The sequence below is a fragment of the Amia ocellicauda genome, chromosome 5, assembly GCF_036373705.1.
Source record: "Amia ocellicauda isolate fAmiCal2 chromosome 5, fAmiCal2.hap1, whole genome shotgun sequence".
NCBI lineage: Eukaryota > Metazoa > Chordata > Actinopteri > Amiiformes > Amiidae > Amia > Amia ocellicauda.
In genome coordinates this window covers 38696302-38722202 of record NC_089854.1, presented here as the reverse complement: position 1 = coordinate 38722202, position 25901 = coordinate 38696302, and the positions used below count along the sequence as shown (strand labels likewise).

General features: G+C 38.3%; 1 protein-coding gene across 2 annotated transcripts in view; it reads left to right on the top strand.

Annotated features, from left to right (window-relative positions):
- plxna4 (plexin A4) overlaps positions 1-25901 on the top strand; it is a 289182-nt gene that overhangs the window by 179862 nt on the left and 83419 nt on the right. For both annotated transcript variants that reach the window (XM_066705129.1, XM_066705130.1), the window contains exons 6-9: positions 12387-12510; positions 14312-14465; positions 22803-22902; positions 24158-24272. In XM_066705129.1, coding sequence (XP_066561226.1) covers positions 12387-12510; positions 14312-14465; positions 22803-22902; positions 24158-24272 — 493 coding nt within the window. The remainder of the gene's footprint in view (positions 1-12386; positions 12511-14311; positions 14466-22802; positions 22903-24157; positions 24273-25901) is intronic.

Genomic DNA, 25901 nt, shown 5'->3' with positions numbered 1-25901 from the left:
AAAATGCGATTTCGGACTCCACACTGGTTTGGAGAAAGTCAATGTTAATTGCAGGTACAGCCCCCGTCCCCAGCGCTTTCACAGAGGAACGTTTCTGTGTTGACGCAGTTCATCACACGACACTGCTGCTGTGGCGCTCACGCAGCTCATAAACTTCAGCTGCGCCTTTAAAGCTGCAGGCTGCGGACCTCAGCAGTGCCTTCCTCTGCTGATCACCTGAACTCGGGCTGAATCTGCGGGTGGTTGTACTTCAGATTCACATTGTGAACAGATGACAAGCCTCTGTATTCATTCTTGCACATTTTCTTTTATAAAAAACAGCACGGAGTACAGTCACATTTTTCATTAGGCACAGTCCCGTGATCCCAGGTATTTCACATTTTCAATCCCAGTATTTCGGGACTAGAAAATTGTGCGAGATCCTGGGATTTGGGATTCCCTACCTAAAGATTATTGCATGAAACTGAGGAAGGGAGTGATGTGTTGCTTTTTATTCTATCTCTTACTAAATCAGCTGCAAGCCTTGTTGTTGCCCACTCGTTATATTAAATGACACACTTTGCAACATTTGAAAATGTCATGCCTGTTTTATTTCTTTCCTCCTTGTTTTACTTTTTTGAGCAAGAGTCCCCATAATTTGACCAAGTGTTGCTCTCAACCCCCTTTAAACAATCCTACAAATCTGCATGAATTCCCTTCAAAAATGTAATTACAGAAGCACTGTTGACATTACATGATACATCTGTTGTGACAGAGCCAGCATCTAAATATTTGCTGCGTGCTAAGCCCCTTGTCAAATCTGAGATTGCATTTACTATCGAGTGCAGCATATGTGAGTGACAAAGCTGTTTGTTGTCCTTATGTTTTGCTTACAGTATGAGCAGTTGTTATTCTTTACTGTGATAGTTCAGGATTCAAATTTGGAATAATCTATAGTCATTTTTAGACAATAAATCAATATACCAGTGGAATTTGTCCTTGGCCTGTATGTATCTAATACAAAGCACATGTGCTCATAAACTGTAGCCTAAATGATTTTAAATTGATATTTTACTTCAAATTTGTTATGATTGTAGATGCCAAACACAACCAAACAGAAAATGTACTAATGTATTATTCAGTTCTCCTTTTCTTAACATGGAACTGAAAGTAACCTTTCTATTTATGATCGGAGTGGTAATTCTGTAACAGGTAAATAAATACTGGTTCAACACTTCATTGTTCTCCAAAAAAATGCTAAATGTTGCTCATTCAAACCAGTAATGTTTGCTTGTGCATTAGTGAAATATATATCAATTATATAGATCTCTTTTAAATATGCAAATGCCAATACAATTATTACAGTGAGCTTTTTATTTTTCATCCTCACCAAAGCACAAGTGAAGCAGATTCTGCAACTCATAAGAAACAGTTCCTCATGCTGCGATTTCAGATTGAACCAGTGAAACTTTTCAACACTTCATTGCTTTAAGCAGCAATTTTGTAAACAGTTTCTTTTATAATCACAATACATTTTCCTTGGGCTTCTCCCAGGTTTTGTGCAAGGCAGAGGTGTTTAAAGAGAGAGAGAGAGAAACAAAACCCTTTGTGTCCATTTACATTCTCAGTAAGGTGTGATTACTGCGGCGGGGTTCACTCCTGCTAGGGCTTCAATTGCTTTCCAAAGGAAATACTATTAACCTTTAACCCACAGATTTCTAGTTTCCTTCACAAGAAGTAATAACATTTGATGTCGCTGCAATGATGCATTGCTGAAATGATGGACAGATAAACCATTTCCTATATGCTAAGAGTGAAGCCACCAGAAAAAAATCAAAGCTGCACAGGATAGTCCTGATATCTAAGACAATACTGTGGAGTATTATTAAAAAAAAAAAAAAAAAACAATAATAAAAAAAAAAAAAGTAATTTATTTTTTTGTGAATTGAATTTGCTGGCAATTATTCATAGTCAGTTTTGCTTTTGTTTTCCTCCTCATCCATGGCTTTCTGGGTGCAATACTCTCACTCGCATTTACTGTACAGCCAAAATACATTTTTTTTTTGTGTGTTATAAAGGACAAGGTATGCTTTGGTTCCTGTAGTCTGGGGACAGTCTGGAATCTGTTAAATGTTATTTGTATCTGATGAACAGACTGTTAATCAGGTAGATCCATGTTTACTTCTATTTGCTCAATATCCTGTGGTGGCTTTCATTTTTCAGTATGTAATTCCTGGCCCTTTGAAGGGTTAGCTTCATTACAGCCAGCCATAAAAGCTGAAAATCTGTGACTCGTTTCACAATGTGTGTGACAAGTTTGACCATTTTTATTTTGTAATGTTTCAACAGGTGACGTTCACTTGTGAGAGTCTTCCTCTGGCTCTAATATTCTCATTTTTCCCCCCCTCTCTCTTTTGATCCTAGTTGTATCTGTGTTTTTATTAGACTCTCCTACAGGAGAGAAGTTCTAAAGAATTTTCTATAAAGAAAGGCACAAAAATATATATGATTGAAGGGATATGATGCTGGGGATCTTGCAGTGCAATGTTTTTTCACTTACATTTGCTAAATAGGGGTTAATGAACTCTTCCTTACCACTCACCCCCCTCCGCAACCCCACCTTATAGATAGCAACCTTTTTAAGAAATAGTCTTGTGCAAGCTATTAGTATGTATATAAAAAAAAGAATTGCTTTTACACCAGAGCCTCTTAGTGACCCTCCCCGGAGCATTCATGTTTACAAGTAACTGTCTCCCTGTGAGCCTCCAACGACCGGCTACACACGGCACTGAACCTGGATCCCGCGACGAAACAAATCCAATTAATTAACATTCAAGTGAACGAAAATGTAGAGTTCATTGAGTGCCTCACAGTGGCAGCACACCAAGGTTGGGATTTATGATTTTCCATATTATTGTCATGAATACATTTGAAAAGGGTTAATACGGTTCTGCTTTCTTCTAATTTTCCACATGGCTGGGAACCCTCCAGCAGTAAAAGTTCAGGCCAGAGGGTGGTCCTGCCACGCTGCTCCACTAGATTGGATAATCTCATTGGAACCAGTGGGCTGAGTAATAACACCTTTGCTGACTCCCAGCTTCTGTATTTAAATGACTGCTGCAGAGTCACAGTACTGTATTCAAATGACTTTGAATCACTTAATGTGTTGTGTTTAAATTTCTTGTTTTAGTTTAGGAAGAGGTTGACTGTGATGCTCTCCTTTTTTATATCAAGTTTTTGGCATCTGGGTACTCGGGTTAGTGCAGGCACCGTGCCTCACCGACACCGATGTCTCAAGTCACTACCCGTTGCTGCTGTGTACGGCTTCTGTTTGCTTCATCCGATGCATCCGAGGGACTTGCTTCCAAATAGATAATACAGGCACAGATTAAATCAGAACAACAGATCTCAATGGCAATGTCCAAATGTCTAATTTAACTGCATCTTCCCTCTTTCCCAGTAAAATCTTGAGTCTGTCCAATAGGAGTCAAGTGCCATGTCTGAATTTTGCAGTTAGTAGGAGTTCTGGCTTCTGAGTCCCTCTCTTCTATAATTGATAAGGACATTCAATGGAGAGGTATAAGTAATGGCAAACAATTGAGTCTTCTGTCCCGATATGCACATGCAGTTAATCACATCCATAGTAGAACGGAACCTTGCTTTTTTTAGAAAAGCAAAATTGACAGATGGGTTGTAGATAATTTGATTATCATATTGCTTGGGTCATGCTGTTGTCAATGAAAATTCTCCTTTTACTAGTAAATCCAATTAGAACACATACACAGAAAAAAGCATATCAAGCAGTTAACGAGAATAGAACAGCCCGGAAACAAGGCTACATTGTGCATTTGCCTCACATATGTATCAACATCAGTGGAAGATGAAAGTGACAACATTCTGCTTTTTCAAAACTTATTTTTGTATACATTCGTATCGCACGTGCCCCAAGATGTGCGGTCTTGCCATACAGTTCCTTACTATTTGAGTGGCTTTCCAGAGCTATGAGAGTCTAGGTGACAAACTCCACGCATGTCATCCAATTATCTGTCTTCTTCAAACGAGATGTTCCAGGGTAAAATAAGGTTTGGAGGCTTTACTATCGTCTGCAAGAGAGCTCCTTCACAGTGGAGCTTGCGGTGCATTGATAAAGCGATGTGTTTCAGCTGGCCTTTGAAAAGTTAATAGCTTTCATTTCCCAACTCAGTTGACCTTTCTCCTGTGAGCATTAAATATGCATTACAGCTAAGTCTTGCAGGCGCTGCTACATCTGCACTGTTCTTAAGGTCTCAAATTTGTAACCCAGATTCTAGAAATAATTTGCCTTCTGTGCTCCAAATTTACACTTTATAGACTTTCTTCAATTGATTTTACTAATACCAGCGTTAAAGCTATGCTGTTAACACAGGCAGAGACATAAAACCACTATATTGGAGAAGACTATTGCTTTCAAATCCAGTTCTAATTAGACCATCCCATTAAAGGCAATGCAAATAAGATCAGTTGCATTGCAGACTAATAAAAATCTGACCTGGTATTAATATTTTACAGTTATAATCATGTTTAATAGCTTGTAGTAAGCATTATTTGGACACTATTAACATAAAATGGACTTCAGATTTAAAATCTAAATATACACATTTTAGTGTATGTGAAGATGGAAGGTGCGATGTTATGATATATATATTTCCGCTTCTTTCATAAGGGCATATTTTAAATCCTTCTATATAGTGAAGTCAATATAAGGGATATTACCTGAGAAACATGAATGTAATATAATTAATTAGGTCTGGTAGCCCACTTATTAGAATGAATGAATGAAAGACAACATACCTAAACAAAAATGAAAAGCCATCTTATCTAGGGTTATTATAAATATTTTGATAATAATAAAAAACATTCACTCAAGCAAAAGTGAAAATTATATAGAATATTGTCACCTTTCTAGGCACTGAAATTTGGCTGGTTTCTGGTATTGCAGCTAATTTGAACAGGGCTACAAGAGCCGCATTTGTATTTCGAGTATTACGATTCTATTAGCAACAGGGTTAGTCTGAATTCAGTGTTATTTGGTCTGTCAGGCATCATCAGGAAATTAATTCTGGGTAAATCTGAGTCGCTCCATTCTACTTTCTCTAATCAGCACTACCCACACGGCTATTATTTTTTAATACAAAGATCAATACATCTCCCTGTCAAGCAACAGTTGTCATCTTAAGGCAGAATTGGGGGGAATTCACAATGTAATTACCAAGCAGTAAGTATACCAAAACATCAACATTACAATTTATCTATAGAAAAAAAAGACAATTTAAACCCAATGGTGTAGTAATCATAAATGGATCTGTAGAAACTGCTATTATACCTTTGTTTAATTTATATGTGCATTCCTCTACTTAGATATGAACTCTAAACCACATTGTTTGCCCTTGCAAATTATTTAATGATGTGTTTTATAGGACTGCATTTACATTTGCAGTTGCAGACTTGGGACCGTTTCCAAGATTCTCTAGGATGCAATTCTGGTTGCCTCTTTGTCACATGACCAGCCCCAGAGCACACTGTCGCAATGGATTCTGGCTGCTTTCCTCATTTGAAACATATTGGATGTGTTAGTCCTCACTAACTTCTTATTAAAACCATACTGTTCATATCCTGGGGTCAATGACCATGTCTGAATGTCTGCCAACGCAGGAAGAACCATTCTCATGAACAGGGTAATTTTTTGACAAGTGCCATCTCGCCCGCGATTAAACTGTTTTTGATCACTGTTGCGTTAATGAGAGCTAAACACCTTGGTAAACACATTCATGTAAATGTGTCTTTTGCCTTGAGGGGAAAGTTGGTAAACTCCACTACAACATAAGAAATAGGCCTTATATAATTATAGCTTTCTCCTATGAATCGATTTCTTTAGATAAACAAATAGATCATGGAAAACGGTCTAAGATCACCACGCTCAACATTTTAATTAGAATAGTGGAATTATACAATCGTGAAATTACTGCTAGGCCCGACCACCTGTGCTTATGTTGGTGTAGAGGCTCTTGGTCTCACAGTTCATGTTGAAGAGTTGTGTCTTCATCAGTGTTGACAGAGGTGAGGTGTCCTGTGTCCTTGGAATCTGCTTGTGGTGCTGTAGACCCAAGAGGTTAATTGTTGTAATATTATAATGGGAATTTGTAATTAACTGAAATTCAATAAAAAATGTGTATTTGGCCACAACCAAATACAAAACATCCATCCCACCTCTCCAACTCAAGCAGTGTGTCTGTAATGTGTGATTGATGGTTGGGTTGAGGATCTGATCTGGTTCAGACCCTGGGTGGAAATTAGAGCTCATGCTGAGTAACCTTTTTTTATTACTATTATTTTTTATTTAATACACACTTCATTGATGTGTTGTCTGAATCAGAAGTATTAGTTGCCAATTGATTGTAAAAGCAACTTTTATTCACAACAGCATGTTCCACTATCACAAGAGTAACTTTCTAGTGTTATTAATTTGATATGTTTTCTTCAGAATGTCAGAGTAAATGTCAAAATATTCCTATTTTATATAATTAGGCTGTGTGGGAAGAATTGACATTTTTTTTTATTTCATGTATATTATTTTATTGACAGTAAATTCAGGCCTGGAGAAAAGGTTACAGTATCTATAAACAAAGCCAAAACAGGGCCTTCTTTGTGAAAAAAATATTCACTTTTTTCTTTCATACATTCTTTTGAAGTGATTTTGATGACGACTCCATTATTCATCGGAATAGCAAATCTTTTAAAGTTCAAATTGAATAAGCGTAACCAGGGAAACAGATTGACCCTAGTCCTTCCAAAACTATGTATTTTATTAATCTAATTGAATGAAATCATTGGAACTGCATTTGTATCTTCTTCAAACAGCCTTCAGTGTTGTATTTATTTATCTATTTATTTATTTTAAGGTATGTGTTAAGCATAGCACAACAGTGTTAAATCGGGTTCGTGCAGGATTTACCCTGGCTACCAACCAGATCAAAAGGCAGGGCTATTTTCTAAGAGTACCAGTTATCATATTGTCACAAACACATGGATTTCCACAGCAACATTCAGACATTTTAGATATTGTATTGGATCAGATTTGTTAAGTGACACTAGAGAAGATTGAAAATCTAACAGAATCTAACTGAGGAAAAAAAAAAAAAACAATTCCAGGTTTTTGAATAATCTTAAAAAGCCACTTCATTTATAAGTGTCTGACTGGCAGCATTGGGAGACTGCTGTCTAAAAATTGAGAAATGTAATTTATTAGGCAACTCTGCTAGATTAAGATAAAGCTTATCCAATCACCTGAGGATCTTGGTTTTGAGTGATCGTTCAACTCCAGGATGCAGTCGGACGGTGTCTGTGATTGCAGAGTAGTTTGATACAGCAGATGCTAAAAACAAAAGATCTGGCCCTAGAGATAGCTTTTTATAGGTTTCGAAGATGCACAGTTGTAGTGTTTCTTAGTGCTAGCTGTGAAAAACATCCTCTTATTGTAACTATCATTTTAATACGTGTGATTCTTAATAGTAAATTAACTAAGCAGTTCGGGTATGTCATCATGGGAGCAACAGGCTGTGTTTGAATGGTAGATTGAGGTGTGTTAAGGCAGTGGTAGCAGAGGGAACTCGGTGCCATGGGGCACTTTTCCATTGCTGGATTTGACATCTTTCCAATTTATTCAGGAAATGGTGAATTCAACTGCAAACACCGCCTTCAAAAACCTTAAGAGATTAGCCCAAACAGGGCTGTTTAATCACCCCAATATTATTTTACAGGGATGCAATTTGTAGGGAGATGGAAGGCATTGGTTTGCTGAATGCTGTAATATAATTAGATTGTGTATTTCTATCGGAAATAATATTATTAATGGTAAGCATTCAGAATAAACCAGTAGCTCACAATGTTATATTTAAACACTGTATTGCCTAATTAAAATTGATATATATATATACACACTCACCTAAAGGATTATTAGGAACACCTGTTCAATTTCTCATTAATGCAATTATCTAACCAACCAATCACATGGCAGTTGCTTCAATGCATTTAGGGGTGTGGTCCTGGTCAAGACAATCTCCTGAACTCCAAACTGAATGTCTGAATGAGAAAGAAAGGTGATTTAAGCAATTTTGAGCGTGGCATGGGTGTTGGTGCCAGACGGGCCGGTCTGAGTATTTCACAATCTGCTCAGTTACTGGGATTTTCACGCACAACCATTTCTAGGGTTTACAAAGAATGGTGTGAAAAGGGAAAAACATCCAGTATGCGGCAGTCCTGTGGGCGAAAATGCCTTGTTGATGCTAGAGGTCAGAGGAGAATGGGCCGACTGATTCAAGCTGATAGAAGAGCAACTTTGACTGAAATAACCACTCGTTACAACCGAGGTATGCAGCAAAACATTTGTGAAGCCACAACACGTACAACCTTGAGGCAGATGGGCTACAACAGCAGAAGACCCCACCGGGTACCACTCATCTCCACTACAAATAGGAAAAAGAGGCTACAATTTGCACAAGCTCACCAAAATTGGACAGTTGAAGACTGGAAAAATGTCGCCTGGTCTGATGAGTCTCGATTTCTGTTGAGACATTCAGATGGTAGAGTCAGAATTTGGCGTAAACAGAATGAGAACATGGATCCATCATGCCTTGTTACCACTGTGCAGGCTGGTGGTGGTGGTGTAATGGTGTGGGGGATGTTTTCTTGGCACACTTTAGGCCCCTTAGTGCCAATTGGGCATCGTTTAAATGCCACGGCCTACCTGAGCATTGTTTCTGACCATGTCCATCCCTTTATGACCACCATGTACCCATCCTCTGATGGCTACTTCCAGCAGGATAATGCACCATGTCACAAAGGTCGAATCATTTCAAATTGGTTTCTTGAACATGACAATGAGTTCACTGTACTAAACTGGCCCCCACAGTCACCAGATCTCAACCCAATAGAGCATCTTTGGGATGTGGTGGAACGGGAGCTTCGTGCCCTGGATGTGCATCCCACAAATCTCCATCAACTGCAAGATGCTATCCTATCAATATGGGCCAACATTTCTAAAGAATGCTTTCAGCATCTTGTTGAATCAATGCCACGTAGAATTAAGGCAGTTCTGAAGGCGAAAGGGGGTCAAACACAGTATTAGTATGGTGTTCCTAATAATCCTTTAGGTGAGTGTATATATATATGTATATTATTACACTGGCACAATACAATGTATAATGTTATTGTTATTGTTATTATTATTATTAAAGTTGAACAGATACATAAGAGTAGAAGTGGAAGACATTCATTAATGGAAGGAAGACATTATGTTAATGCAGATGTGTTTTTTTAGTGTTTGATTTTCAGTCAATCTAAACAGAACCAAGTGTGACATGAATCTAAGTAATTTCTGTGCAGGTTCTTAAAGTGGTGACCACTTTTGGATTTATCCCAAAAAAAAGGCAACAACATAATCTTTTTCTTTCTCCAAAATTTCCCCTAGGGCACCTCTGTACATGCCTGACAGGGTAAAAGTACATTGGGGACAAAGATAGAGAGATCAGAGAGAATGACTTGGTCCAAAGGGATAAATAGAGCGCTCAGGAAGTTTTGTCTCACTCATTATATTAATTTAGCCTGAGATGAGTTAACTTCATACCAAATTGAGCTGATTTTATTTACTAAATAAATAAATAAATACAAGGATGTTTATATTTTTTTTCTGGCAGCTTTAGATTTTAAACTTTTCTTTGCAAACAGGTGACAAAATGCACAGAAAAAGCTATATACTTTTTTCAGCTCCTTGAAGAGTGAGAGTTGCAATGGACGAAGCCGATAGCCAAATACAATTATCTGAGTTCTCCAATTTCTCAGTGGCAATTAAAGGCTCATGTTTTGCAGGCATATTACATATATTACAATATCAGTGAGTTTGAAATCACAAAACCTTGTATTTATTAGTGTACTTGTGCATGTATTTCATTAAGTAAGATGGGTTTTCAGGGCCCCTAACACGAACTACAACACACTACAATACTACAGATACTAAAAATAGTACAATACTTGAACATTCACTACAAATTGACTGTATTGGATAACCTAACTGTACATTGCACAACAGAATACAGATGTTTTTTTTCTATCTGTCTATTTATCTATTTAAAAAGTTTAATTATGCATATTGCCATAGAGGGAATGTTTAAGTAAAGGTAAATATAAAGGATTATATGCATGCATGTGTATATATACATTTGTGTAAATGTATTTATTTATTTGTATATATATTGTTTTACTGGTAGTTTAGGGATTACCACTCTAACCTCCATTTTCTAATCTTTGGACAATATATTGACTGAACGCTGTTTAAAAAATTGTAATTTGTGTTTCGTGTGTAGAGTATAGTTTAATTTTGGTCTAAAACTATATCCATGATTGTGGTTCTCTGAATGTTTACCCTGTTCCTACAGGTGAAACTCTTTTAAAACCTTTTTTTTTTACCTGATTTGCCTGCAAATAACAGGAATCTCTACAGGAACAGATTTTGACAGTTTCATTATGAATGTGCAAGGCCGGGTGGGGATTTAACATGGAGCAATGAAATGAAATTGTGTTGCACAAGGGGTTTGCTTGTACTGAAGAACATGTCATGATGAAGATGCACATTGATGGCCAGGAACCCAGGGAGTCTAGTGCAATATATTCCTTCACAATGCTGCAGAGAAGATACGCATACGCATACACAAAGGCTCAACATATAAAACAGGCTCCTGAAAAATTGGCACGGTCTTAAAGTCAGCCTGTTCTTGTCTGTTCAATCTCTAGTCCTGATGTAATTACATAAATGCCAAGTATTGACTTGAACTGACGGTATATATTTTGAAATGCTTGTCCCTTATAATACATGGTTTGAAAGTTGTTCAGTATGGTGTATTGCATTTACAGGGCCTATTTATTGGAGAATGTGTGCACTATGGTTGAAATATAAGGCTTTTATGTGTGAAGTAAATGGCACAATGACCGAACTTTATTAAACCACATTTGAACTAAAGAAATCACCAATAATGCTTCAGCAATGCAGTTTTTCCAGCATTTTTCTACTGTCACATTGATACAGGTGTCTCGCTTAATTTGAGCTGCCATCGTTATGGCCTCTTATCCTCTGAACTTCGCCCTGAGCTAGGACAGCCGGGGATTAATGTTGTTTGTAGTGCAAGTGGTTAACACACAGTGAGAAAATTGTAGATTGACGAAAGAGCACACATTGTTGTCAGAGGTGTCTGTTTGTATAGTAATTTGATGGAACTGTTTGACGAGGAATTGTGTCATAGACCTCAGGCAACTCACCTCAGTGAAAGGGAGGGTAAAGGGTTGAATAAGCAGGATGTTCAAACAAGTGTGATAGCTGTTCAACAAAGTTGTACAGACACAACATGAAGTTTGGACTACTGTGTCTCATCTGGCAGATTATTGCTGCCTGGAAGTATGATCTTCCCCATGAAATGTCTGTAAGATGTTCCCGATAATGCCTGCACTTCAGCAGCTGTTATTAAATGCTTACAATTATTCCCATCTATATAGCTACGAGCTTTTAAGATAGCTAACGTCAATGGGGCTTATTAAATAACCAATAAAAAGGGAAAAAAGGGAGCTGATAATTTTACAATGAGAAGTGGACTGATTAACACATCATTTCCCTTGTTTAATAGAAGGGAAGAGAAAGAACATGATTTTTAAATTTTAAATCCCTCCCTCCCAGAAGCAGATTATTTTTCTCCATTCAACTTGTGTTAAATTCTTTGCGTTAGGCTGCTTAACTTCACAGTGCCAGCCTCGCTTTTAATGAAAGAGGCATTACTGCCAGATGAGCATTACCAGTAATAACTCAAGCTTGACTCTCGTTCTCAAACATTCACATTAATTATATAACTGCAGTGTCTTCGGAATTTAGGTTGACAAGAATTAACAATGGGATTTAAAAGTGAGTTTGAAAGGTGAAAAAAACATGGTACTCTTTATTGCCTTGTCCTTTATTGTTATTTTTAAATACAAAATCACCAGTCAGATATTTATTGGGGTTCCTGGCTTTTTGCTTTAATGTCTCAGTGGATGAAACTACCTGAACTCAGGTAAGGTTGGGTCTGAATTCGGATATAAATTCCTTCAGTTTGAGAATGGAGCATGAAGGAATGTACATATGATTCTGTTCTTCTAGAGATCTACAATGTATTCCACATTTATCCTAATACTATTTTAATAATATTAAATGTAAATACATATGTCATGTTATTGAATTTGCAAAGACAAAGTAACCTGGAATTCAGGTGTAATGCACTCTACAAATGACTGTCTAATTGTTTCACGCAGGTCACATGCTCTTTGTAACCCCAATGCCCTTCCTTTCACAGGTGTGCACGGAAAGAAAACTGTGAGCGCTCCACTGAGCCCCGGAGATTTGCTTCGGATATCAAGCAGTGTGTCCGGCTCAGTGTGCATCCCAATAATATTTCAGTGTCGCAGTACAGTGTGCTCGTAAGTATGCATCCCATCCTGTCCTTGTAGATTCATCCCATTTGATGATTACAATGAATTTCACCATGTGCTGAATCGTTCTCTTGGTCGGTTTACATTTTTCAGTCATGCACATCAAAAGGCAATTGGGCTTTTTTTGTTGTTGTTTTTTGGTCAATAGCATTTTGTTCTTATTCACTGGGCAAGCATGCCATTTTGCAATGATCACTATTTCCTGAATTCATTTTAAATATTGTAGATTACGACTGAAATGAATGTGGCTCTCAAAGTCGAAATCCAGGGACACATTTAAGAGGGTAACATTCAGCCCTGGTATTACCTCACCATCTGGAAAGCAAGCACCTGTGAAATTGACTGAAAACACAGAAAATAATAAGCACTCTGAATCGGCATGAAAACCACATGTGTAGGTCCTCAAATGGAAGGATGCAAGGGAAGGAATATGTATCACACTCTGGTCATTATCTCTATAGGATGTGGGACTGTTAAATGACTATAACTCTTGGGAGACTTTAATGAGAGCGGAATATACATATGTGAGCAGTTTCTCAATTAAATGTTTCAGTTCACACAGTTATTACTGTGATTAGGGTATGGTAACTTTTTTTTGTTTTGCTTTTCTTTTTGAAACTGATATAATCGAAATACCAAAGTTAGGGTCTCTAGAAATTCCCCTAAAACCCCAATGCAGCGGCAGAGATTTTTGCCATCCATCCCTATGAGTGAGGAACGAGCTGAATGCTGGAATCGTGATGGCACAGCTTTTTGCATCCTTTTAATAGGAAAATCTGTATCTGCAGTGAAGGTAGCTTTTCTCCCCATTAAACACCAATATAAAAACAGCCTAGTTCAGCTTTTCTTTACGGTTAAAATGTCTCATCTTATATCACAAATGTAATGTGTTGAACACCTAAATCAATGTGAGGCCACTACTTTCAATCAATATGTATATTTGTTCTTGACCCTAGTCCACCTCCACATTGGTCAAGGATAATACATTTGCGTAGTTCTTCTCCGCTTAAATTGAAGTTTCCAATTCAGCCTCTACCAGAGAACAGAGACTTGCAAATGTCAATGTTTTATAGAATATCCTCTTTTCTCCTGATATTGATTTGACCTTAATGATACAGTGCCTGTGTACTCGGAGGCCTGAAGACACCCTTGACATAAAAGCACGGACGTTGTTCCATTTCCTTCGATGAAAGTAATAATCGTTTTGTGTTTAGTTTTGTAAAATAAATGCTAGGAGTGGGTTGCCATGGTTTACTGAAGACAACAGATTTCAAATATTTTTGTAACCAGACTATTCTTTTTTGAAATACTCATAAAAAGTCAATTTTGTTTTTAATTTCATTTTTTATCTGAAGTTCTGAAATGCCCTGAGCGTTTGACACTTGAAGACTCGCCTAGAGGGCCAGAGTACGTTTGAGTACCTTGAGTAATCTGAAGTACATGCAGATTCAGATATTGTGGCTGAATTCAAAATAAATAAATAAATAAATAACACCGCCAACAACAATACACTTAAATAAATGAGAAGCAGGCCAGCAGATGGTTGCATCATGGTCAAGCTCCATTTCTAAAAAGGCAGACACTTAATTAATGAATGGCTCCCTGTTCTCCTGCTCTGCCAAGAGCCTTACGTATGTGTTCTACACTGGACCTATGTTAAAAGGAGGTGCAATTACAAACAAGACACCAGTTTTTCTCTTGCCCTATGCATAGTTGCGTTAGACTGACTTTCTCCACTCTTGATGCCCTTGACCCGTCTCTATTTGTGCCCCCCACCTTGTTCTTATAGCTGATCCTGGAGGCTCACAATGTTCCTGAGCTCTCAGCTGGTGTAAACTGTACTTTTGAAGACTTGGCCGAGATGGATGGGCTGGTAGAAGGAAACAGGATAAAGTGCACCTCACCAGCGGAGAAAGAAGTGCCCCGCATCATCATAGACAAAGGTGAGTGAGGGCCCACTGCCCAGGGTCACACACAGGCCAACTCTCTTACTCAGTTTGTGTATCAAAAGCTTGAGTATAATGATACTGGATGAACCACACTGTCTCTCCAGCGAGACATGTTTATTTACTAATAGATGAAGCAGTTCTTATTCACTAATAAGATTTCATTAAGGCAGTTATTAGTGTTTCCACTGTGTGTGCCCTCAGGTCTTGGGTTTTGCCTGAGGACTTGTTTTGTAATAGAATCATAATTATTAAATAAAAGAGCTTAATATATTCCAAAGAGAGACACTGAAGTAATACTGAAGCAGAAAAATGTGTGTATAACTCACATGGTCTGTTTATGGCAATGGGAACATAAAGAACAAAAGTAACAACTAAATCCTTCAACAAATTGGAGTTCTTCCACAAAAACAAATCAGTAAAAGTATAATACCTTAAGAACATGAAGTTCCCTGTTCATCTGGAAAAGCTCCTCTGGTTTGATGTGGTCGATGCCTTTCATGATTTTGAAGACTTGGATCAAGTCCCCACGTAGTCTCATCTGTTCCAGGGTGAAAAGGTTCAGTTCTTCAGTCTCTCAGTAGGACATTCCCTTCAGACCTGGAATAAGTCTGCTTGCTCTCCTCTGAACTGCCTCTAGAGCAGCGATATCTTTCTTGAAGTGTGGAGCCCAGAACTGTACACAGTATCCAGATGAGCTCTAACTAGTGCATTGTACAATCTGAACATTACTGCCCTTGTTCTCAATTCTACACTTTTGACAATATACCCTAGCATTTTGTTTGCCTTTTTTATTGCTTCCCACATTGTTTGGATGGAGAAAGTGAGGAGTCCACATAGACTCCTAGGTCTTTCTCATGCGTTACTTCATCTAGTTCTGTTCCTCCCATAGTGTAATTGTAGTGGACATTTTTGATACCTGCATGTAATACCTTGCACTTGTCCAAACTGAATTTCATCTGTCAGGTGTCGGCCCACAACTGAATATTATCTAAGTCCCATTGAATAGCCTGTGCTGCCGAGATTGTATCTGCTGAGCCACGTGTTTTAGTATCATCTGCAAATTTGACAAGTTTGCTAACTATCCCAGAGTCCAGATCATTAATATAGATTAGAAAAAGCAAAAGGCCCTAATACTGATCCATGTGGAACTCCACTAACAGCCTCACTCCAGTTAGAAGCGACTCCTCTAATGGACACCCTCTGTTTCCTATACATCAACCAGTTCATAATCCATCTACTTACATTACCCTGAATGCCTACAGCTTCCAATTTTAGGATCAGTCTTTGGTGTGGAACCTTATCAAAAGCTTTTTGGAAATCTAAGTATATCATATCATATGCTTTCACATGACCTACAGCTGCAGTTGCATGTTCAAAAAACTCTAATTTACTAATTACTAAGACATGATCTGCCTCGTCTAAACCCATGTTGACTATCTCCAAGAATATGGTTTTCATTAAGATGCTCCTCTATTTTCTGTCTAATCATTTTTTCCAACATTTTACAAGTAATGCAGGAGACTGATTGGTCTGTAATTTCCTGGCTCAGTTTTGTCCCCTTTCTTGTGGATTGGTATGACATTTGCCAGTCAGTCTAGTCAGTTGGCACATCCCCTGTTCTAAGTGTCATTTGGAATATTTGAGTTAGCGGCCTATAAATCATTTCCCTCATTTCTTTAAGTACTGTTGGAAATATCCCATCTGGCCCAGATGATTTGTTTGTTTTTAATTCTGCTAGTCCCTTTAGTACCTCCTCCTCATTTATCCTGATCTCTCTTAGGGTTTGACTGGACTGATTGTTAACCTGTGGCATGTTATCTGTTTTATCTTTTGTAAAAACCTCTGTGAAATACTCATTTAGAACATTTGCCACATCTTGTACGTTTTCCAAGATACCTCCATTTTTGCTCTTTATCTGTTTCACTTCCTCCTTTATTGACCTCTTGCTGTTGTAGTATTGAGAAAAGCTCTTTGCATTAGTTTTAGCTCCAAGAGCTGTTTCTTTCTATTTCCCTCTTTGCTTTCCTGATCCCTTTCTTAAGATATCTTTGCAGTTGAACATATTCTTTGTATTTTGTTTAATCTCTATCCCTTTTGTATGCTCTATACAATACTTTCTTTCTCTTGATATTGTTTTGCATACTTCTATTAAACCATTTTGGCCAATGTTTTTTGTTCCTCAATTTGCTAAGTTTTGGTACAAATTTCTCCTGAGCCTCAAGTAGTATATTCTTAAAATATAACCATCCATTTTCAAATGAATCTGTATCCAATGGGCTCCAGTCTAACTATTCTAAGTGCCGCCTCATACCTTCAAGGTTTGCTTTTCTAAAATTGTAGACCGTTGTTTTAGACTTAGTCCTTGTTTTTTGAAAGAACGCCTCAAAGCTAACCATATTGTGATCACAGTTTTCCATTGGTTCTCTATCTAGTGTCCCTCTGACTCTATCTTGGTCATTTGAAAAGATCAAATCAATGCATGCAATCTCTCTTGTTGGTTCCCTGACAAATTTAGTTAGAAAGCATTAATTTACCATCTCAACCATTTCTATTTCTGCTTCTGTAGTCCCAACTGGGCTTTCCCAGTCTACATTTTGGAAAATTGAAATCCCCCATTATAACAGCCACATCCTTGCTACATGCAGTCCTGATTATACTGTACAATGCAAACATCTTTCTGAATATTTGAACTGAGCGGTCTGTAACACACTCCTACCACTAATCCTCCGGATCTATAATTTGAAAGTTTAACCCACAAAGATTGTTTCGTTACTAGGATCTAATTTCAGTTATTCTGCCTCAATGTCATTATTGACATATAATGCTACCCCACCACCTCTTTGATTGTGCCTGTCCCTCTTAAACTTTGTGTATCCTTTCAACTTGTATTCATCCCCGTCATTTTCTGTAAGCCATGTTTCTGTTACTCAACATACAACATCATGTTCCTTCTACTCCTGGCATTGAGGTACAAACATTTCAGGACTTTCCTACTAGCAGTTTCCCTTTGTTTTCTTTCTTTAGTGGGACATCTCCCATTGTCAGAGCTCACTGCTCCCCTGGTCCCTAGTTTAAAAGATTCTCAATTACTCTGCACATACGCTCTCCCAATGCATTAGCCCCCCTCCTGTTTAGATGTAGACCATCTGGTTTGTACAGGTCCCATCTATCCCAGAAGAAAGACCAATGCTCCATAAATCTAAAACCCTCTTCCCCAAGATTTCAACCACATTAAACTTTCTAATCTCTGCCTGTCTCCCTGGCCTGGCACGTGGTTCCGGAAGAATTTCGGAGAAAACTACAGTGAAGGTTTTGCTCTTTAGTTTCTTTCCTAACTTTTTAAATTTAAATTCTTAACTCTTTAACTCTTTAAATTTGTCTCTAACCTACCTTTTCCTATGTCATTGTTTCCAATATGAACCATGACCAGTGTATTCGCCCCAGCTTTGGCCAGTAGCCCGTCTACTAGTTTAGGGAGATCTGCAACCTGAGCACCACACAGCCAAGATACCATGCGGGTCTCTTTATCACTAGAACACACTGTGTGATCTACACCTCTAAAAATTGAGTCTCCTACTATAACTGCCTCACTCTTCTGGGGGGGAGTGGGCACCATGGTGCTCTGGTGCTCAACTGCCCTCCTACCCCTCTCTGAGCTGTCACTGTCCGGTCTCCAGCAGTTGTAACCTGGGCATTTGTAGCTCTTGGGGAGTCTCTAGGGGTTGTGCACACCCTTTTCTGCGGTTACGACCTACTGTAACTTAGCAGTTCTCTACGCTGTCCTGCTCTAAGGTCTCAACTCTCCTAGGATTTGGTGTGCACACCATCTCTCTCATGGGCTGATTGAGTATTTATTCTACATCACTAATACAGCACAGATCAACAAGCTGAGCCTCAAGATCATGGACCTTGATCTCTAGGATTTCAACATGCTGACAACATTCACAAATTAATTAATTCAGGAAGGCAATCATTCTGCAAACCTGACACTGTAGTGGCCACATGCTTCTAAATGATACATTTTTTTCAGTCTCTTGGTTCCTGTTCTGTAGTGAACTGCTTAACTTTTTGTCACGAGAAACAGCGCAGCTCTTTCTCAACAGCTGTTTTATGTAGCTTTTGTCTTACCTACCTCAAATTCACACCAAACTGGCTCTACCTGGAATAGAATTCCTGCTAGTCCTTGACTAGATCACCTTTCTACGACCTATTTACTTTCATCAACTCAGCAGCTGAACTGAATTGACATCAATTAAGGCAAACTACAGACAAGATTAACTTCAATTAAGGCAAAGTTAAAACAAAATGAGGAATGCTAAGACTGGTCTGAAACTAGGAAAACAACAAGATGGCTGCCTCTCACCTGTACTCTCCTGTGTCTGTCTGTGGCAACTTGTAAATACTTCTGTTTACTTCTTGGTCTCAACAGCTGCTTTAAGTAGCTTTTGTCTACCTGCCTCCAATTCACATATAGTTGGAAGATGTAGTTGTTGTAATTTTATTTTTTTGAAAAGTAATACTGTACATATTTTTTCTCTATTAAAAGGGACAATGAATACGCTTTTTCTTTTTAGAATCAGACAAGATTAACTGATCGTGTTGCCAATCTGAGAAAGTGATAACATCCACTACAGTGCAGAAGCATGACAAGGATTGAAGAAACCCTCTTAAAAGGACGAAAATGGCAGCACAGGAGTTGTGTTGCAAATGGAAAAGAAGTATTTATTGCAGGCTGGCCCAGAAGAATAACAGAGTGAACTCGAGGCAGTCTCATGTTCAAATAGCTTTCTTACAGTTCTCTTCCGGGTTTTGCATTTTGTACAGTTGAATAATGTCCAATCAGCAGAGGGCAGTGTCCCAGATGTGCATGGGGATTGGCTCGGCTTTCGCTTCTCTACTTCCTCTTCCTTCTTTGGAGGGTGGGGTTACCAAGCAGCGGGGTGACGTCACTGTTTTCCTTACCAAAGCATTATTGGATGCGTAAGAGACTGTAGGGGGAAGAGAGTTGTTCCACGTGTTTTTTGCACGTGGAACCAGAACCAAGAGAAAAGTGGAGGGGAGAGACAGACAAACAGACAGAACTGTACAACACAATATTTTACATATTCCATTCAATGAAATATATACATATTCATATACATTTGAATATTTATGCAGAGCTGTTTTGTCTTTTATTTTATTTAAATTTCTGAACTCAGGTCTTTCTAATGCCACCGTATACAGCAGCTGTATGTTTTTAAGTGTGTTATTAAACAGAATAGACTATGCAAAGTATTAGTATATATATTTTAAATATTTTACATTTAATGACAAGTATAAACTAGCCTCATATTCTTTAACGTAAGAGTGTGGTCAAAAAGATGTAAAGTTAAAATGCAACAAAACCAAAATCAATGAGAACACAAATGAAACATAGAGGAGTGAACAGGTCAGCAGGACATGCTAAGGATAGGCAAGACCTGATTCTTCATGAATTTCCATGAGGAGAGAGAGGTCTTTGCGTAGCTCATTTCTCTTTTGAGATAAAGGTCTGATAGGTGTGGAGTATCTGTGATGACGGTGTTAGAAAATATAGACTGTCTGGTCAAGTACATCCCCCCTGTGACCTTGCTAGACAAATCACCGCAGAATACGACCGAGACACATCTTAAGAGCCTGCTCTGGCCAGCAGCCAACAAAAGTCATTAACAACCACTTGAAAACACTGCTGTCTGATGTATAATTCACCAGGGATTTTAATCTTCAGAACTTTTCTTTTTCTTTTTCTTTTTTTTGCATTTTTTGCCTTGGACGCAGTGTAGCCATTACTCTAATGACTTCCAAAATAGTGTGAAGCCACTCGGCTCTGTGTTGACCTGACGAACAACCTCGGGCCTCTAGTTGCATTGATATCTCTTTCTCACTGTGTCATTAGCACCTTAGTTAATGTGAGGAAGGGCCTCATGTCAGAGGAATCACAGGCAGATGGGTCTCCACATTTCCCTCTCTGCAAATCATTAAAGAAGACATGTTTTGCAAGAGTTGTCAAAAGGAATGTGCACAGATGGGCAATAATGTGGGATATCAAGGTAACATTTAGTTAGACTAATTTAGATAGATTAATTGTCAGGCAGGGTTTGCCGTGATTGATTAATGAGTCTTTCAGGTAGAAACGGGAACATCATACTCCTTTTGAGTGGCGTGGCCTGAGTCACACCTTTGCAATAATCATGAGCCTCTTTGTTAGCCAAAACAAAATACTTGTTTTCAGTGTGTTGCTATAAACTCCTTTTTTATCCTTTCTTGTCAATTTTACATTTTTGGAGAAATATTCATCTCCAATGTACTAAAAATGAATACAAAATAAATACTTGCTATGAAAATGATCTGGAAAGAAAGTATACGGGAGTTTGTTTGTTACATGTGTTAAAGGAACATAGCTACATAATATGAAACAAATGCACAATGATTGACTCAAGACATATGAGGAATATCTGTTGCTGTGCTATATCCCCAGAAGTCTGCACTAGACATATTTGTAGTAAAGTTTCGAGTCACATAGAGAATGCCAAGCGCTTTGCTAGGAGTATGAGTGAACATTAACCAATAAACTAACAAACTTGTGGGCAATAACAGGAAAGTCACTGTTGAGGTTATAAGATGATGATGGTTATAACACGATGAACAGTACTCTTGTCTGTGTACATACTAAACTTGGTATGTGAGGCAGTGCATATAATATTTATAACATTATGTATTAAATATTTATGGGGTAGGAACCGTCACTCGGCTGGTATGCAGTCATAAAATCTGCACATTTTATACCTGAATTGATTTGCCAAAGTGTCTACTAGTTTGCTAGTTATGTTTTTTTTTTTTTACACAAAGTATATTGTACTGTAGTTCATTTCACTGTATTATATGGTTTCATTACTTTAGAATGACATTGTAGGGATAATGAATGCACAAGAGGCATAGCCTTCCCCCGCCATGCTGCTGTATGTTCAACAGAATGTACGTGGTCTATTTTAAACTACACAACATATGCAAGGCGTTTTACTCACTTCAGATTGCTTCTCACTTCTCACTCTGTTCCTCTTTCTCTTTCCACTTCAAAACCTATCGATCACTGCTGTATAATTGAGACATAACTTAATCTGGTGGGCATAACCGTACGCTGCTGTAACAAACAGATGTTTTTTATGAAAGATAAATGTGTTTTACAGTGCTACATTGCAGTGCTGTCACATTAGTGGTCCTATGTTTTGATTATCTTTTTTTTAAGGATTGTTTATTTTGTTTTGTGATAGGTATATGGTAACTTATACAAAATGTATTTTAATAAAGTGGGCTCCTGTCGGTTCTGCATCTAATGATTAAGGTTGAATAGTCCCTAGAACATTTGGGTCACTGTTTATGGTCTGCTTGTTTGATCTTAAATTACTTTTAATATTGAATTACTGCTAATAAATAAATAATAATAATTACAGTTAGGACTGAGCAGCTGAATAACATAGAGTTCATGAAAGTCTTTCTCGTGAGGTTTCAAAGAAAGCATTAAATTCTGAATGCTGAACCATAATCATATATTTACCTTGAGGAAGGACATGATGGGACTATGGTTTCTACTAATGTTTCCAACAGTTTTTATTTTGTTTGTTTTTATCAAAGTCATTCTGTTTACAAGCAACCAATAAAAAGTGTTTTTTGGTTTTGTTTGTGTGGTTTGGTTGTGTTTTTTTGATCAGTTACAGGGTTCAGGTGCTTCTTTAAGTGGATTGCTAGATTGTGCACATTTGGGAGAGGCAGTAGCAGTCAGTCACCATGCAGAGCCAGTGCAAGCGTGTGAATATTAATGCCTCGTGTCTGTGAACTGTGAGCAAACAGGCATATCCTGTCAACATTCGGTCAACGGTTATTCCACATTTATAAACTTAAGGAAAAACAAGGATCGTTGAGAATCTTCCAGTCTTTGAGAGTTTCAGTCGGGCATAGGGGATCATTAATTGAGGACTCCTCCATATTACCATACCTATGCTGGCTCTCGATGGCGACAGACTGTTTTATATTCTGCTGCTCCCTGTCTGCATTGAAGTTTTTTATATTGTACAGGGTATTGTGGATCACTATGATGCAAATGTCACTTTTTCTCTCTGTGTCTCTTTAATTGGTAGAGAACCTCAGGCTAGGTAGGACCAGGCAAGGACTTAAGGACCAGCTGGGAATAACTGAGAGCTAAAAATGAGCACTGTATGAGCTTTACAGTGTGCACACCACGCACACACCAAAGCGAATTTGTTTTCCAATAACGTAATTGCAGCTTCAGTGTGATGTGGATTTATTTTCCCACAGGAGACCATCAGATTGTTCAGCTCTACCTGAAGTCCAAGGAGACAGGGCTGGCCTTCGCCAACACAAGTTTTGTCTTTTACAACTGCAGCGTTCACAAATCGTAAGTTCCCTTTTCTGCTTTCACTGCGATGGGTACAGCATCGCAATGAGTACCACGCACACATGATGCAACCCAACAGTAATGTGAAAAAACATGATCATGGAAATATTCAATTTTCATATCAAATGTCTCACTTATCTTTAATGTACTTTTTCTCTATATGCACTAATTCCATTTTTCTTTACTATATTTGTGGAAATCTTATTCAATCTTGTCCAAATATCCCCTGTAAAGGATCTTTAGAGACAATTTATTGTTTATTGTTGACCTGATGGTGCCTTATTTTTGAGTTGACTTGTTTGATTTGGTTGTTACCATAGCTAACATATTTTAAAATAAATGTTCTCTTCATAAATGATGTGTAGACTGTTGCTTCTATCACAATATTTTTACTGTAACCCTTCCCATCCCTAGTAATATATATCAGGTGTCATAAATGTAGTTGGTATTAAGCCACTTTTCATTGTGAAAAAGGCAGGATTGTAATAGATCAATGCAAAAGGTCCTGGAGTTTGTCCAACTCTGTCAAAATACATCCTGAGAAGAGGTTACTACAACACACTAAGGTTGCAGTTGGCGTTCTGTGAACAGTGTTGCACTGAGCAATGACCACAGCTCCTGCTTCACAACAATAATCCATTTAGGCAACAGCATGGTTCATTAGTTACACAGTGTGTTAGATCTAATTGTCACCACTCCAGCGTTCATTATATCACAGCTGAAACACTGGGAAAAGGGGGCTTTCTACTGTTTGGAATCACAAGCTAATAAATGAGTCTGTTGTTAATCACAGTTTAATTTGAAATGAAAGGAGAACAAATTCCTCTGCCATTTCATAAATAAATCTTCCTCATGCTGTTGCCGATGACAACTGTAGATTTGACCAGATCTAGTAATTACAAGCTCTGCATCTCGGAGTCCTAATCCCAGCAGCGCGCCGAGGGTATTCAGCCCCTCACGTGCTCCTCCTTCCTCTCCTCCTCCTCCTCCTCACTTGACTCTCCCTAGCCTGCAGGATTTGCATTAATTTCCCTGCCTTGAGAAATGCTATGTGAATGATTGTCAGCATAACAGTAAAATAGTCTTGTATCAATCTTCTCCTTTCCTCTTCTTCGTTATTATTAGTGCAAGCATTACGATGCATTTAACGAACCTGTTTTATGAATGTTGTAGCATAGAACAGTCTGATTTGTTTATTATCAAGTTAATTGTTGTTCTCAACCAGCATTGTGATTTTCTGTTTCTCGACTACCAGCTGCCTGTCCTGTGTGCACAGCCCCTATCAGTGTCACTGGTGTAAATACAGGCACGTCTGCACCCACGACCCACGCTCCTGTTCCTTCCAAGAAGGGAGAGTCAAGCAGGCAGAGGTAAGCTCCATTGCTCTGGTCAGGGCCTGACAACAGTACAAACAGCAGCTTTGTTTTATAATACCCTGTCTTTCTTTAAACTAATAATAATAAAAGATTGTGAGGAAAATGTATTGGTGACACATGCAGAGGAATCAATTTGGAATGCACAGATATAAAATCAAAAGAAAATCTTTAATTGAATGGGAACAAAAGATAATAAATAATTGAAGATGCTTGGTGTGCAATAAATGCGTCTCCCATTAAATATGTAACGAATGTCTGTAAGCGGCTCACTCTCAGCACGGTGATGGAAGCCATTTCCGCCACCAGTCAGGAGTGGCAATACAGCACCGCTTCCTACCCCTCTCCCGGCAACCTCCTGCCTTTTGATGTAGGCGGTATTTTATTCTTGTGGGATGCAGGTAAATGTCTCACACCTGCGTCATGTTATGAAGCCCCCCTGCAATTACTCTGCAGGTGTGCATGGTGATAGTCACTCTCAGGGGTCTTACAACAGGACTAAAACCAAGCTTCTCATACAACATGCACTCGCCATGCAAATGAAGGGAGCAATCAAATTGCAGCTAAGGAGAGACCTGATGAAGGCTGTAACTGCAGAGAATATATTTTGTGTGACTCCTGTGGCCCAGGAGACCGTGCTTTAAGTGAGATGAAATCAAGTAAGAAGAAAATCATACAGGTCCTCAGCCCTCAGCCCACCCCAGCTGACAACAGACTACAGAACCAACCTGTACGTCAAGCCTTGCACTTAACATGACACGCTTGGCAGTTTGATCCCTGAATTTGACATGACCAAGTCGGGCATATTAACCGTTAGATTCATACACATGCATGCACAAGTATTAAATTGAATATGAAACTTTTTAAGTAACTTAGCATTTTGTACACATACAGGTAACTGCATGTATGTGGAAAAAAAAGTCCTCATTATTATATATTTTTTATCTTTACTTTAGGGATTAAACTGCTGTTTAACAAGAATGAGGGATCCGTTGGCATCATCCGGAATACACCATTTTGCATAGGAAATTGACTGTAATTAAACAAAAGCAAAACAAAAAACAATGAAGGGCAAAAATCATAGCAAATAGGATGGTGGGGGTAAAATTAAATAACCTGGCAGAATCTCTGTTTGTTAAGGTCAGGATTTGATCTTTCATCTCCCTCCATTTCTTGTCTATGGCTTATTCACTGACTGAGAAGCTGTGAAACTAATGAATCGATGTTTCCTCTCTCTGTGTCTAGTTCCCTCTGCCTCGAGGCCCCGAGTTAATTTACACACCCATACAGCAATCCTGGATTTCCTGTGCGCAGTGATTCATAGACTGTATTAAAAAAAAAAAGTTCACTACTATATATCGAGCAGCCACAGAAGAGTTGGGATTGTAAGGAAAGAAAGACAGAGGGAGGAGAGAGAAGAGAAAGATTTGTGTTTCTGCTGACAGAAGTAGCTTGTACTGGGGTTTCATTAAATTGGGGTAAAGAAAGAAGGTGTCGTTGCTCAGTTAGTGCGGTGGGAATCAATCTAACATGCTTTGCAGAGTCCTGGAAAGTTAACTTTATTTTTGATTCTTGCCTACATCATAAACAGTTAAAAGTACATCCCTCCTTCTTTAAGCCATAGTC